The sequence below is a fragment of the Morone saxatilis genome, unplaced genomic scaffold (assembly GCF_004916995.1).
Source record: "Morone saxatilis isolate NCDOM2014 unplaced genomic scaffold, NCSU_SB_2.0 Contig19, whole genome shotgun sequence".
NCBI classification, from domain to species: domain Eukaryota; kingdom Metazoa; phylum Chordata; class Actinopteri; family Moronidae; genus Morone; species Morone saxatilis.
In genome coordinates this window covers 12,948,314-12,963,677 of record NW_023339751.1, presented here as the reverse complement: position 1 = coordinate 12,963,677, position 15,364 = coordinate 12,948,314, and the positions used below count along the sequence as shown (strand labels likewise).

General features: G+C 40.5%; 1 protein-coding gene across 2 annotated transcripts; it reads right to left on the bottom strand.

The window, feature by feature from the left end:
- Nucleotides 1-2,225: 2,225 nt before the first annotated feature.
- Nucleotides 2,226-15,356, bottom strand: LOC118329441 (bifunctional 3'-phosphoadenosine 5'-phosphosulfate synthase 2-like). Of its 2 annotated transcripts, none has more exons than XM_035663632.1 (12): nt 14,813-15,356; nt 11,794-11,908; nt 11,448-11,683; nt 11,125-11,263; nt 10,831-10,949; nt 9,407-9,520; nt 8,127-8,238; nt 6,999-7,204; nt 6,628-6,763; nt 4,275-4,543; nt 3,915-4,144; nt 2,226-3,143 (listed from the first exon to the last, which is right to left on the bottom strand). In XM_035663632.1, the coding sequence occupies exons 1-12, from the start codon at nt 14,837-14,839 to the stop codon at nt 3,002-3,004; spliced, it is 1,845 nt and encodes a 614-aa protein (XP_035519525.1). In that variant the 5' UTR covers nt 14,840-15,356; the 3' UTR covers nt 2,226-3,001. The 2 variants fall into 2 exon arrangements, with proteins under 2 accessions (XP_035519525.1, XP_035519524.1); XM_035663631.1 differs by lacking the exon at nt 14,813-15,356 and adding an exon at nt 13,909-14,061.
- Nucleotides 15,357-15,364: the final 8 nt, after the last annotated feature.

Genomic DNA, 15,364 nt, shown 5'->3' with positions numbered 1-15,364 from the left:
TCCCGCTGTTTCACTAAAAACCGACACACGCGGTGTTAACTCACATGGTTGTCACATTCGCTGTGAGGTGCCGATGAAGAACTGCTCGCATGTGTAATTGTTTTAACCCTAAATAGCGCAACTATCGAGTTATTTCTTGCTTCTGGCGGAAGGATAAAAGTGAGTCCGCATGCGACGCTCCCTTCTGTCAAAGTGATCACGTGTGTCTGTAATTAGGGAAGTTTCCAACATAATGTCACTTTTCGCGGTTTTAACTGTCATCTGCGGCTATAGACAACATACCATTGTAACCTATCGATCCGTAATGCCTTTATGGTTTTTACAAAGGGACATTAATGTAGTTAGCAGCACCTTCATACAGCCTCCTCACATCAACCCTACATTATAACAACGTTGTTAATTGCATGGGCATTAACCATAGACATAGTCTTTTTAGTTGTTTTCATTAACACACACTAGCAGTGAAAAAAAAAAACAAATATTACGCATTATAACATTAAAGATACATTCATAGCCCAGATTTGTATTATAATAATGTCAGTAAGAATAATAATGTCATTCTGTGTTACACTTTATACGAAGAAGTAACCAAAATGTTCATAATGAGGATGTAACTATAATAGGCCTATGTAAGGGAGGGTTTTACAGGGTTGGGTTAGACCTGAAACAGTCAGTCAATTAATCAATTTCACAGAAAATCAAACGGCAAGCATTTTGATTATTGATTCATTTTTTTACGTGTTTTTTTAAGTGTCAAAAGGTTCCAACTGCTCAAACGTAAACATTCACTAGTTTTCTTATTCCTTTATGATAAGTAACTTGAATATCTTTGATGTTGGACTGTTGGTCATACAAAACAAGCAATGCGAAGACGTCACCTGATACTCCTGGGAAATAGTGATGGGATTTTCCCCAATTTTCTGACATATTTTAGTCTAATCTATTAAGTAATAACTGGAAAACTCATTTGCAGATTAACCAATAGAATAGTAAAATAACCGTTAATTGCAGCACAGATGCATTATCACCACACCAGCCCAACTCACACCATGTGCCTCTGTTCAGTGGCTCATTGGCAGGGCCCGCTACTGTTACAGCACCAGCCACAGAATGAGAGGGGCTTCATGATCTTCAGTAACTTATGTCCATGCAACATGACAGCTGTGCAAACCATTTCAGATAAAAATCAGTGATAACTATTTCACAATTATTAACACGACATAAGCAGCTTTGCACGTCAGCCTGAGTGGAAATGTGACTTGTGTTCAATTTGTAGAATCACATTTTGGTTGTTAAAACGGGGTTAGCCTTTATTCTGAATGTTAGGCCTGCAGGACCGGGAACCATCCTGGTCATTTCTCAGTGACGAGACATGTTGGATGTACAGTAGTTGGAGATTTTATATAAGTACTGAGGGTGCAGTTCAGCAGATTTAAATGGGGTTACCTGGAACATCGCAGATTAAATGATCTGATACCATGTGAGGCTAATTAGGAATCTGCTTCTTACAGGGGGAGACTGGTTCTCCTCATAGAAGAACACTCATCTCGTAGCAATGTAAGCCCGTACAGCTTAATGACTGGCAAAATTAATCAGTCCTTCAAGTTCACCCAACCATCTCTTAAGTGTAATTTGAAAGCGTCTCAGGATCTCCTTAATCTGTTATAAAAGATCTAGCTGGCAAAGCCAATCTAGAGCCAAACCATGCGTTTTTCCAAAGCAAACACACACACAGCATATTAGATTATTTTAAAGAACATCTCTGCTGCTCACTGTGACTGCTGCTAGTCCTAGTTCACTCTCCATTTAACAGAAAATGGCTGTTTTTTGGTCGACAGGTAGAAACACAGGGCTATCTCTGGCTCTGGTCTCAGTGTGTGAAGTTAGTATGACGAGTGCAGTTATGAAGCCTGTCAGAAACACAATGTGACTGGTATACATACATTTACCTTAGTTTTTTGTTCTATTATTTTTGTGTTTTCCTGCACCAGTTGTTGCCAGCAGATGGCAGCATTGCACTTTTGGCTGTGCAGCCCCAGAATGCCACTCTGCTCAGTCGACTTCGACCTTTAACGTTCAATAGATAAGTATGCACCTTGTACAGACAGAAGTGAATGTATGGTATGTTGCATAACCAGTGGCAGCTAGATAAAGTCAGGACAGAGATGTCACTGAAAAGAAAACGTATCTCATCTACACGATAGTATAAGGCAGGTCACCAATGATTCATAATAACAAATAAGCTCCTTTATTACTGCATTATTTGACATATGTTGTCTTCCTAAAACTGCTTTATTACATGAATGCACGTTCCCGCATTATAAAATCACACACATCTCAGAGACATTTCAAGCAAACGCCAGCAAAAAATTTCAACAATTGCTGTTTTACAATGTTGAAATTTGAGAGAAAGGCACTTTCACATTATTAAAAACATCTGTGTTATATTTCACGATAATATGAAACATGAACATGATGAATTAATCAACACCCATACATGTAAAACAAATAGGCACTGTAGGTAGTGATAAAAACTGCGAGTCACTTTCATTCAGGTCATACAAATAATTCCATTAAAGGCTATAACAAGTGAACTCTACATGTTTTTTTTAATGCATCCTTCAGATAATTACATGTGAATATCAAAAATGATTTCCCCGTCTTGGGCTGTGCTCCTAAACTTAGAAAATAAAAAAAGAATCTCAAGATACCTTTAATTTATTAAAATACATAGCTTAAGTTAATATGCATATAAACATACAGTGGATATATAAATCATATTATAGGAATGTAAAAATGTAATGCTTTAAGACAAGTCATTCTGATTTGGTTAAGACTTGTACAAACACTCACCCCTGCCAGAATGACTCATTATTTATAGTAATCTAAATCCATCGCTCTAAATGTATAAAATAAGAATCAACCTAAAATCCCCCCTTTAAGAAATGACTAGAATCTTTTTACAGTATGCTGTTGACTGGCGAGCAGAGCGCTGCGTTGATTACTTGTCCTTCTGAAGAGAGGTGTAGTACTCCACCAACACCTTCCAGGCCTTGGGGGCCATGAAACCATCTGGAGGGTTCTCTCCGCTCCGAGCCATGTTCCTCATCTTGGTTCCAGAGATGAACTCAAACTCAGCATGTCTAAGAGAGTGAGGGATGCGGAGGGGTAGTGTGGAGAGAGTGGGCAGGATAGGTCATTAGAAGTGTCATGGAGTCTTCCGATGTTACAATATTTGCAAATTATACGAATAATTAACACCTGCACAGAAACACCAACGGGTGGATATAAACAAACAACTCTTAAGATTGATACTACAGTCTACTTGCAGTGCCAACAAGATAAGGCGTGGGGGTCACAGATGGTGTTTCATGAAATTCATGTTTTGGCTTAAAAGATTTGGGCCTACGAATGTGTGCAGGAGGATGTAATGCTGAAACTGAATTTAGCAGCAAGTCGGAAAAAAAATGTGCCGACAGAAAAATCACAGAGTAGCAGCACTGATGAAGTGCTGCGCTTTATCCTTTTCATTCGCTTCAGTTTCCTCGCATTTGGGCTTCGCACAGGAAAACCATTTCAATAGAATCCAGGTTTTACAATAAATAATATAGTAAAAACAAAATAAAGAAAACGTAGTATAGATTCTGATTGTTGTTGTTTATTTTATGTCTTGTTAAATGTAGATTGTTTCATTTTATATCTTTTATATTCTTTCTATTTTTTATTGCATGTTTGCACCGGGGTCCGAGAGGACTGAAATTTCATTTGTGCTGTATTGTCGTGCATGTATAGCACATCTGACAATAAAGTGACTTGACTTGATTTGTAGATATATACGTATATATTAATATATTATATGTAGTAGACAACAGAATACGGTGAAGGTTTAAGTGAACAGATCTTTGTTCACTTACCGTTCTTTGTCGTAGAAGTCCATAGCCTTCTTAGTCTTGTTGTACGCAGCTACCCTGAAGGGGATGATCTCTACAGAGGTGAGGCCCGGGGCCATGGTGAGGACCTTGCCTCCATGGGTGGGGTCATACAGGTCCTGTTTAGTCTCCGGGTGAGGCATGCCTGCAGGGTCCCGGCCAACAATGTAGAAGTTTGCTCCGGCAATCATTCTGGCTCTACAGTGCCACTGAACCTGATGAGGTAATTGGGAGGCATACAGGTTAATACTCAGTCACACATACATGTCACGGGTAAATGTTTGAACGGGCGAGAGCAGGAGGGATAACAAACTGACTAAACAATAAGCCCACACGACTCCTCACCTCTGTGGGTCCAGCGTACATCATGGGTGAGGGGAAGATGGCCACAATGGTGTTGGCTGGGTCCAGAATGCCCTCCTCCAAGACGGCAGCATGCTGCTTCATCCGCCAGTCCAGAGGCACATCGTCATCTTTGGTCCACCCGCCAAGTGGGTGCAGTAGGAGGACCGGATTCTTGTAGCCTCGATCCAGCAGGCGGCGCTTGGTGTCCTGCATCAGGAGGGCGTGGCCGTTGTGTACCGGGTTACGCAGTTGGAACGCAAATATCGCATCTGAGGGGGGACAACGTAACGAGTGTTTGTAGTAACAGCAGCAGTATCAGAGTATAACAGCAGCAGGATTACAGTACAGTGGAGCTGTTGAGCTTCGTGATCTGTCCCAAATGTGTGCGGGATATTGTGCATTTATCATGCACAGCATGTCACAGCAAACATGCTCACAATGCCTTTCACATAACTCAAACGGACATGGCTTCTTACATTCAGCAAATATCAAATCAAATCAAAAATATCAAAATTGCTTGTGGTTTAAAGCATAAGTCTGTCTATATTTTTCTTATTGTTAACAAATCCCATGAAAAGGCCAAAACCGACAATTAATTCATCCTCAACTGTTGTCCAGGGCTTGAAATACATTTTTTCTCTGTGTCCTAAATTCTACTTTCAGCTGTCCCAGACAAACAACCATTGTCTCAAACTGAAGTTCTTTTGTTATTCTCTATGATGATTATAGTTTATTAACTTTCTTTCAGTAACTCATTACCGCTGGTCCACCACTGAAGTTCTGCACTTATATCTGAATAAAAAATCTAATCACCCCACAATCAGTTTTAGTTATTCTTTTAGCCATCGGTTGAGTTACTGTTTGTTTATTTCTAACCGTTTCATTAATAAATGCATCAATGCAAACTGCAGTGTAAACGCAACCCTGGTATATGGGGTGGAAATCAACATACACACTTTGAACATTATTATTAATTAGACAAATAATCACAAACTCACCACAGGGACATTGTATGTTGGAGGTAAAAAAGGGAGGGAGAAGATCAGATTACCTATGTAAATATTTACAAGCTCAAACCAACTATTGACATATAAACTTTGGGAACACCATAATCCAGAGATTAGGAAAGAATGAGTGGCCGATATGGTTAAACGAACCCAGCACGCCACACCTACCAACGGCCTGCAGAAAGCCCTTTTAACATTTCATCAAGTTCAAGTTCAACTTTATCTTGTGTATTTGAAATACAATGAAATGAATGTGCTCTGGCTTTCTCTGTTTAAACACAAGGACACAATGCTACAATCTGTTGCTACACAAAAAAAAAACATCAGGAAAAACACCACAAACACAACAGAAAAACACAAAAGAGGAATTTGACAGTGACAATACAGCGCCTTGAAGAGACATATACATACATTGTAACGTGGGAAAAATTGCTACATGAGTCTACAGGTCGCTGGATTTGGCAACACTAGCGCTCTGTGGGAATGATTGTGTGTGTAAGAGTGCGGCATGTAGCGAAGAGCTTGTGCCGCTGCCACCACACATTTTTCAAATTGGAACACCTAACAATAAAGATTACATTCAAAATTATTCTATTGTCCCAGACACTGTATCTTTGTGTCCCAGGTGCTATTGTTATTGTTTCCAGGACAACAGGACATCCTTATTGTGAGCGCTGGTTAACAAAACCCGATGCAGCTAATTCCACAGAGCTCCACTGGTTTCCAGTTGTTGGAAAGTATTGAGAGACGGACTAACACATTGTTGGTTTTGGTCTTTTCATTAAATTAATTAACAACACAAGAATGCAGAATACTGTCAGCCTAATCTGTTAAGTCCGCACCACAACATGCTTGCACCAGCAATGATACTCAGGGCGGACCATCGGGGAGCAAAGACTGCTGAAAAACACAACATTACCAAAATACATACTGTGTTGTGTTGGAGATATATAATTGACAATCTTGAACACAGCATTGATGTCAAGTAGGTGAGAGTAAAAACAGGTGCTTACATTTTATTGTTGTTTTCAGAAAGATACTTTATGTCTCCACTGGTCACTGAACACAGATCACAAACAACACCATGCAGCTTTAAGACCATTTACCATTTTATTTTTTCATCTGGTCCTTTGTCAAGTTCTTCTGAAAGACAAATGATGCACTGCTAAATACATTGTTTTCATGTTTGTTTATTTTTGTCACCAGCTGTGATGGGTATCATATTTATGGAATGGTGTTAATCGTGAGCGTCACCCCAGTGACAGCAGCTACTTACAGCAGCTGGTATGCTATCGTGTGTCCTCTGATTGTTGCTGCAGTTTTGTGCGTAATTGAGTTTTTCTTACCTGCTTTCATGTCTTTGAACTTCTGCTTGAGCTCCTTTGGCGTAAGGCGGTACTGGTCAAGTCCATCGTTCCATTTGATTCGCTCCAGCACCTCCAGATCACCACCTACCAGCCAATCACCTCCCTCCATAACCATCTGCACGGTAAGGTGATGAACAGAGAATACCAGTTGTTTAACCGACAAGATTTGTCTGGGGCCTGATAAATGTTTTGTTTGCCAGAGAATCACAAAGAGTGAGTTCAATATTGACACAGTGAAAGTAAACAATGATGTAGTTACCAGAGGACTGTACTGTCTGCAGAGCAATCATGTGGTAGACATTGAAATTATAACTGTGTGTGTCGAAGACATTTGATGAATGCCTTATTACCTTAATGTAAGGGTGCTGTGGACAAGTGGTGCCCCACTGTCTGGCACAGCGTTCCTCCTTGCGGTGTTCATAGAACTCTGGGTTCCTGAGAATAGCCACACGCGAACCCTGGTACTCAAGAGCTACAGCCGCACAGCCGTCCAGCTCCTGCTTGGTCTCAGCGCTAATAGGCAGGACGATGGGAACAGACAAGTTGATGGCTCCGCCTAAGACACAAGAGGATGCAGTGATCTCAACCAGTGATCTCAGCTGGCTGTGATGTATTTTGGGCTGGCTGTGAAACAGACTGGTAACACTTAATATTAAAAACCAGGTATGAGGAAAAGTTAATTCATTTTAAAAGATAAAGATAAATAAATATGATCTGATTTGACATAACAAAATGGAATTAAATAAGTCAAAATGTTGATATTTAAAAAAGAAAAAGCCCAACTGATGTGTGGTTTCTTACCATTACATCTGGAAACTGGATGTTTTTATGGTTTTAAAAACAGGCTTGGATTTCTTAGTTATGTAAGTTAAAGACAGAAACAGATAAACATGTTTTATATTGTCCTATCATGATCTAAGAAAGAAGCTTTTCAGTAAAACAAAAAAAACACATCTGTTTTGTTGGAAGACGCAGAAATAATGAAAAAACTCAATGAAACTGACACAACTTCATAATATCTGTATAACTGTGTTGTATAGAGTTTATATTCTTTTTCTGTTGTGTTGTGATTCTGTTAAAACACATTTTACCGTTTCTTAGGAACATGTACAGTATGTGGTTTCCAGCAATGATTTGTTTCATGTCATATATGATGTGTGAAAAATACTTCATTGTGACATGTATATTGATATAGATTTCCATGTGAATGTTATATTACCTATTATATCATCTCTTTTTTAGTTATATCAAAGAAAGCAACTCTGTGTTAAACTGTGTTTAGGTGGGACTGGATCATAAAAAAAAGAGTCTTTCATACTTTCATTTGTTCATATACAGTTTTGTGTTATTTTAAAATAAATTGCACTGTGATTAAAAATGATAGTTCTCAGTTTGAACGATCACTATCAGCCTTTTAGAAGCGATAAAGTCCTGGTAGGTTAAAAGAAGAGTAAATATGACGTGTGGTCTTCTCTCACCATCCAGCAGGTTGGCAAAGTGTAAGACCTGCAGGAACTCTCTCTCTCTCATGAAGCCCCTCAGAGGGCTAGCCCAGCCCTCTGCCAAGACCTGCACCCACTGTAGATCCAACTGTGGATAAAGAAATATTACTATATTAATATTACTTATTATCAACAGCAGCAGGACACAAAGACAACATTTACACTTCAGGAAAGCCATGGATTTAACTCGACCAATCAGCTTTTTCCTAAGTTTGCTCTGTGCTCCAATAACAGTAGAGCGAGCCTCAGTCACAACCTCACTCAACCACATTATGAAGACGGTTAAAAGCGAAATATATGTATCACATCTTAAGTTAGCAAGCCAATGTTAGCAAAGCGCTAGTTAGTAACATTTGTTTGCCATCATCCTCACTAAACCATGACAATATGGTCTGAGACAACATGTTGCAGACTGCAGCTGAAGGTGTAATTGTATTTTCTTCATGAACTGCCTTTCTTTTTATCTTTCTTTGTTTTTTGTTTTGTATTGAACCACATTGTGCATTAGCAGACAAGGTGTCGCCACCCCAGAACAAAGACAGGGCTTACGTATGCGAAAGAAAAGAAAAGAAAACAACAACAAAAACCTAAAACAATGAATAAACGGAAGAGATAAAAACAATGAAAACAAAACAAACAGTTAAAGTGGAATCTCTGATTAATGTAGACGTATGTGTAATTGTGATAAAGGATTCCTAGATGTGATTGCAGGTTATTATGCCCGACATCATTTTATTTTTTTCATGAACTGGCTTTCACCACAATTATTACGGTTTTATTTTCTGATGAAAAACAACTCATAAATCTTCTAAATAAAGAACATTTCATCATATTGAAGACTACTATATTCCTGTATTAGCACATGTATCATTTTGTGTTTCTTTCTCCACATGGCAGCTTGAAAAAAAGTCCACTGGACATTTTTGACTGAAGGAATATATAACTGCGACTGTGTCACTTCTTTGAAAACACAACACACAGTAAATGCATCAGACAAAAAAATTCAAACAGGCCATTAAAGAGCGAAATAACAAGAAAATGAAACTGCTATTCTTCTTTTAGTAGAAATCTTCACTGAGCTCCAGGGAATGAACCTGAACGGTAATTTGACAGGAGGAGCACGCTGCTGTATGCCTGGTAGGCTGTATGTCTTTATTAGCACCCAGGGAAGAGTCCAAACAGTGGGGAGTGTTTATGGGCTCATCATGGACGGCTCTCTGCCATGTCTAGTATTGACCCCCGTACACTTGGGTTACCTTGGTGATGCTGATGGTGGGAAGTGTGTGTGCGTAAGCCACAGCAAGATTCAGCTTGTTCTCCGGAACAAAGAGTTCATTCAGCTCCTCCATGATCCCGCTTGGTACGATATTCTATATACAAGGAGAAAAAGGGAATATTAATATTATGTAGGGCTGCAACTAACAGTTATTTTCATTATCAGTTAATCTGATGATTCATTTCTCGACAGTCTTGTATTGTCCAACCAACAGCTCAAACCCAAATATATTTCATTACTATCATATCACAAAGAAATGTATCTATATCATTTGAGAATCAGGAACCAGAGGATAATCAGCATTTGTGCTTGATAAACGACTTAAACGATTAATTATCAAAATTAGTTTGATTTTGATGAGTAATTAAATAATAGACTAACTGTGAGAGCTCTATGATAATGTACAAATGTATAGTACATTTAAAGTAATACTGAATGAAAACTGCTGTAGCTACTTAATTTGAGGTCTTTTATACAAACATTGGTGGGTTGGTAAACATACTTTTTTCAGGTTTGCATATTTCCATATTAAATTCAGTTGAAAACTTAATCTGTCCTGAAGCAAGTTTCGTCATGGTCGGCTGTGCCGCTCCTTCATTCCCAGAGTTCAAAGTTTTTATTACTTACTTACAACATCTCCAGAGATTGTGAACATGCCATCACTTTGTCAATGAAATCAGACACAGCTTGGTTTGCCCAGTGAACAAGGTAGATATGCACAGACTGACACAGCTTTCCTTTGGCATTTATTAAGCAATGCACTTAAAAGTCCAGTGTGTAATATTTTAGGCTTTAATGGCAGAAATGGAATATAATATTCATAGGTATGTTTAAATTAGTGCACATTAGTGCAGCCAGCGCAGTCTCCCATCCGTGCTTGGAGGGGGAAGAAGAAGAGGTGAAGTCAGGGAGTTGCAATCTGCAATTACACCACTAGATGCCACTAAATCCTACACACTGGTACATTAACTTATGAAAATCTTTTGCGCAAAGTCATGCTGACATATCAGTATTGTATTTAAAAGTAATTCACCTATGCCTCAGTGACTGGTCAATAAAAAGCTGGTGTTTACACTCTTACTTTAAGTTACTCTAAGTTAAACCTATGTGCACTCTGGGAGTCTTCAGCACTGGACTGGAAAAATCCAGAACTGACCAAGAAGAATACGATCATCATTGTTTCAATATTTGTTTTTTAAGAGGCTAGCAACCATAGCCCATCCCTGCATGGATGGAGCTCGCTTTGTGACAAAAGCTTCTTGTTTAAATAGGGATATTATATTCCGTGCAGACTTAAAGGTATTTGCATTTGACGTGTATGATAGGTGATGAAAGCTGTGTGTGATACAACATGCACAGTACAATGCAGCAGAGAGGCCAAAGATGTTTGTCTGTTCCACCCACCTGGTCCCTGAGCAGCTCCAACACCTGCTGGAGGCATTCATTCACTGACAGCTCTCCAGTTTTCAGTACGAGATCTGGAACCTCAGGACGCTCATAATTTGAGTCAATCCCAGTGAAACCTGGCAACGAATGTAAAAACCAAAACCAGGAATGTGACTGAAGCTGAAATTTGCAAATTAAAACCTCAACAGGGAACTACCCTGTGGTTGGAGAAAGTTACTGTCATTATTTGTATGACTCAGCATGCACAAAATTAGGAGCGAGCTTGCTCAGGGTGAAAACTGATCCACAGACCTTTGATCTCTCCAGCGCGAGCCTTCTTGTAAAGCCCTTTTACATCCCTGCTCTCGCACACCTCCAGAGGAGCGTGAATAAACACCTCGAAAAATGGCAGACCGGCACTTGCGTGGATCTTCTTCGCCTCCTCACGATCCTGTGGAAGAAAACAGTATACATAGATTTAATTTAAATACAGTTTAAAGTGTTGCAGTGTCTTCCAGTCTGCTGGGAAAAAAATAGCGCACAAGACGTTTGGTATGAAGCTGCATTATTTAATGTTTCCAGGTATTTAAATGAACAGATATGCACCTGAACAATGACTGTAACTGTTTTCTGACCTTGCTGAAAGGAGAGATGAAACTGGTGACGCACACCAGCCCGGCGTCTGCAAACAGTTTGGCCACCTCAGCGATACGCCGGATGTTCTCCTCGCGGTCTTCGGCAGAGAAGCCCAGATTCTTGTTCAGGCCGTGGCGAATGTTGTCTCCGTCCAGTGAGTAGCAAGGGATAGCGTGGGACACAAGATACTCTTCCAAGGCAAAGCTGATGGTAGTCTTACCGGCACCAGACAAACCTAGAGGGGAAATGTGAGGAGACATATGAGCATGAGGGCAGGTTGAATGAAAATAGGCCGTGTCAGATTAAACCTTATGGTGGATATCATATAAGACTATGGAGATTTACCGGTGAGCCAGATGGTGCAGCCTCTGAAGCCTCCCCTGGTACCCACCACCTGCCCTCTCTTGCTCCGGCTGACATGGTGGGCCTGGTACACCACGTTGGTCGACCTGTTGAGATCCTAAGACAGACGAACACAGGCTCAGAACGGGGAGAGCTAAAGGGGTTCTGGGGAATTATTTATTATAATTAGTGGCCAAACAGGATGTGAGTGGATGCATAGATCACGTTAACTGTGTTATGCAACACACACACACACACACACACCACTTCCACTTTGTCTGTTCTGCTAAATGTCATCACTTCATTGTTGTAAACCATTAAACCTCTTTGTGAAATTTGTGATAAATATTGCATCAAATCTTGAGGCAGACCAAACACATGTTCCAACGTGTCGTTTTGAGTCAGAAGTTGTCCGATAAACTGTGAAATATGGTCATAAGTAAGAGCCGAACGTGTTTTATAGCTCGTATTTAACATGTGGGCGCACTGATCCTCACTGAGGACACAGAACAGCACGTCTGTCTCTGTCAGGGTTCAAACTACTTGTCCTTCAACCAGTTGGTAGTTTAGTGAGTGCACTACTAACTAACTAACTACATAGTAATTAAACCCACACAAACTTTATCACACAACCTCTTTGGTTAAATATACAAAATGTAACACCTCGGAAAACAGCGAATAACACCATTTAATACTTTCCAGCAGCCTGAATTTTTGCTGAATTCATTTCTAAACTAAGTCATGGCGTGATTACAACTCACTTTAGCATACTGACTGGTTTTGCGCGCCCCGTCCAAACGGACTGTGTGGATCCTGCTGCGGATAAATGGGGCTGTATTGACTTCTAGAGGGGAGGGGTAGAGGAGGGAGGGATGAAGGGATGAAGGGAGGAGGACGACTGACGGGACAATGTGTCCAGTGTGCTGCCTGCGGCCCAGCGATGATGTGGCAGTGCTCGTGCCCACACGCTCGCCCTCTGCGCCCACTCTCCCTTCTTCCCCACATCCATCCCATGGCTTCACTTTCTGCGTACTAACCCCCTTCCTCATCAAGAATGTGAGAAAACGTCACATAAAGTTAAATACTTGCTGGTTGTATTACGAGCGGAGGGGATACATACATTGGCTGGGTTTTTAAATAACTGTTTTTGGGGCGTTGCTGGTATTAAGAAATAGAAATCATAGCAGATATGACTCAGTTTGACGAGAGATTTAGTCGTTTTGTTAATAAAGTGTGACGTGTAGCTCCGGCTCAGTACAAATATGTACTTTACGTGCTCTAATGATGAGCGTGATCTTCCCCAATGACACGTAGCCGACCCCTGCACACACCCTCGCAAGGTGAGGGAGCCGTAGACAAACAGCGCTGTTCTTCGACACACAGGAGACACCTCCTCTCCTTCCATCACGCTGCTGCTGCTTCTCCCCTCTTCCTCCCTTTCAACAGTCGTGGGAACATGGTGTATTTTCTGTGTGCTGACAATGATGGCACCTCGTAACATCTGGATTTATTTAAGGAAAAAAAAACAACTCTCCTTCTCCAAATCTTTAGTTATTATTAATCTAACTTCACTTTAATCCGTTTTTTCATTTGTTTTACCTCTTCACTTGTTTCATTTCACTTGCTTTTACATTTAAGTGTCCCGTTAAAAAGCCCTTTGAACTGCATTCCTGTGAAAGAAATGAGCTATAAACTCTTGTTATTATAGATTTAGAGGACCTTATGTAACTCTTCTTCTCTTTCTCCCAGTTCAGCTGACATCCTGTTGCTCAGGAAATCACAATAGATAAAACTATGATAGCGTTCTGAAATGTCTAAACTGAAGTGCAATATGTGCAATAGTGGAAATAGTAAAGGCATTTTGACAAAGTATTAGTAACACTAACACCGTGGGTACATTCAACTCAAATCATTGATATGTATTAAATCATGTGTGATCGTAGGGCTGCAACTAATGAGCGTTTCCATCATTGATTAGTCTATAATTTCCTCAGTTTGTCTATGAAACATCAGAAAATACTTCACATATTTAAATTGATTGCTCCGTCCAATCGAAAGTCTAAACCCAGATATATTAAACAATCAGATAAAAAAGAAAAAAAAGCAGCAAACACTCACATTTAAGAAACTGGAATCCGCAGACGTTTCACATTTTTGCTTCACAAATGACCGAAACATTTCAGTTACCAAAGTGGCTGCTGATACTCAGCTTTATCCGAGTTTAAAGAGAGGAAGCGGTGTCTGCACACTGTCTGCAACACACTACTGCACAAAAAGAAACACCTGGGACCTTACAACCTATCCTCCACCTATCTGGAGAGTCTTTCTCTCCATGACTCCACCTACTCCATCTATAAAGTAGAATCTGTCACTCACTGTTTGTAATAGTGCACACTTTCAGTGGTGGTATCTACACAATGCAGCTTTTTAAGGGGACAACATTTGGGGATATTTTGTGAACTTACAGCGTCTGGTACTGACTTCTGACTGTTCTTTCTTTTAATGACTCCACCTAGAGTCAGCAGCATTCCTGTGCACCATCAGCCTGCAGTCTCACAGTGGTTTCTTTCTCCCCCCCCCCCTCACAAGACACCCAGCGTTATGAATGGGCCAGATTGACATGGATACGTTACTACAACAACCGGCCTATTCAGAGTCAAGGCTGCAACCATCACACCTGGTAGTTACAGTAAATAAAAACTAAAAAAAAAAAACCTTTTAAAGCTTTCTTTGACGGAAAAAAGTCGAACTACTGGATCTTACTTTTCACTTTATCTGTAACATAGCACCGACACCTCAGTGAGTGACAGCATCGTCAACGAGTAACGTTACATTAACAAGACATTTAATTTAAACACACACTTGGGAGGAGTTTTTTCACATACCGGGCGCTAGTGGTTCACACACACACTTCGCTGCACTTTTGACACACTTTTTTTTTTTTTATAAAAAGAAGAATTTGATGACAGCTTGAATTTCAGACGTCTCCCTCTGCCCACATCTCCACATCTTAAGTACTTACCGTACGCAGCTTTTTCACTCCGGACATTTCGCTCGACACCGGGCTGGGACACACAGAGGCCTGGATGGAGGGGGGGAGTCTGTCTCTCGCTCGAGTTGTAGCCTACAAACTTTTGGCTACGGTAACCGAAGACGACGAGGGGGTTTTAAAAAGGGACTTCCAAGACACGTAGCATTCCGCTGGCCCGGCCTCCAGCCCTCCTCCGTCGACGTCCAGAAATCTGCATAATTTGCAACCAATACTCAAGCATAACGACATGACGGGGGCCGAGCGGTGAAACCAGCAAAACTGGGCTGGAGGTTGGGCATAGGGCGGCGGTGCGGTATATTAAATTACACCAATACTTTCTCTAAGCAATGGGTTGTCGAAAGTAAAGCCATTACCGCTTTTGTTGCTCCTGTTATTTCAGCTCCAGCAGAGAAGACCCTGGGCTATTTGTAACACTCAGCTCGGCTTACCACCAGATTGAAGCCGAACACTAACAAACACATTCGCTTCAAATCAGTGCCGTCAACCGTTATTGGCTAGCTAACGGTAACTTTAAAGCTAATG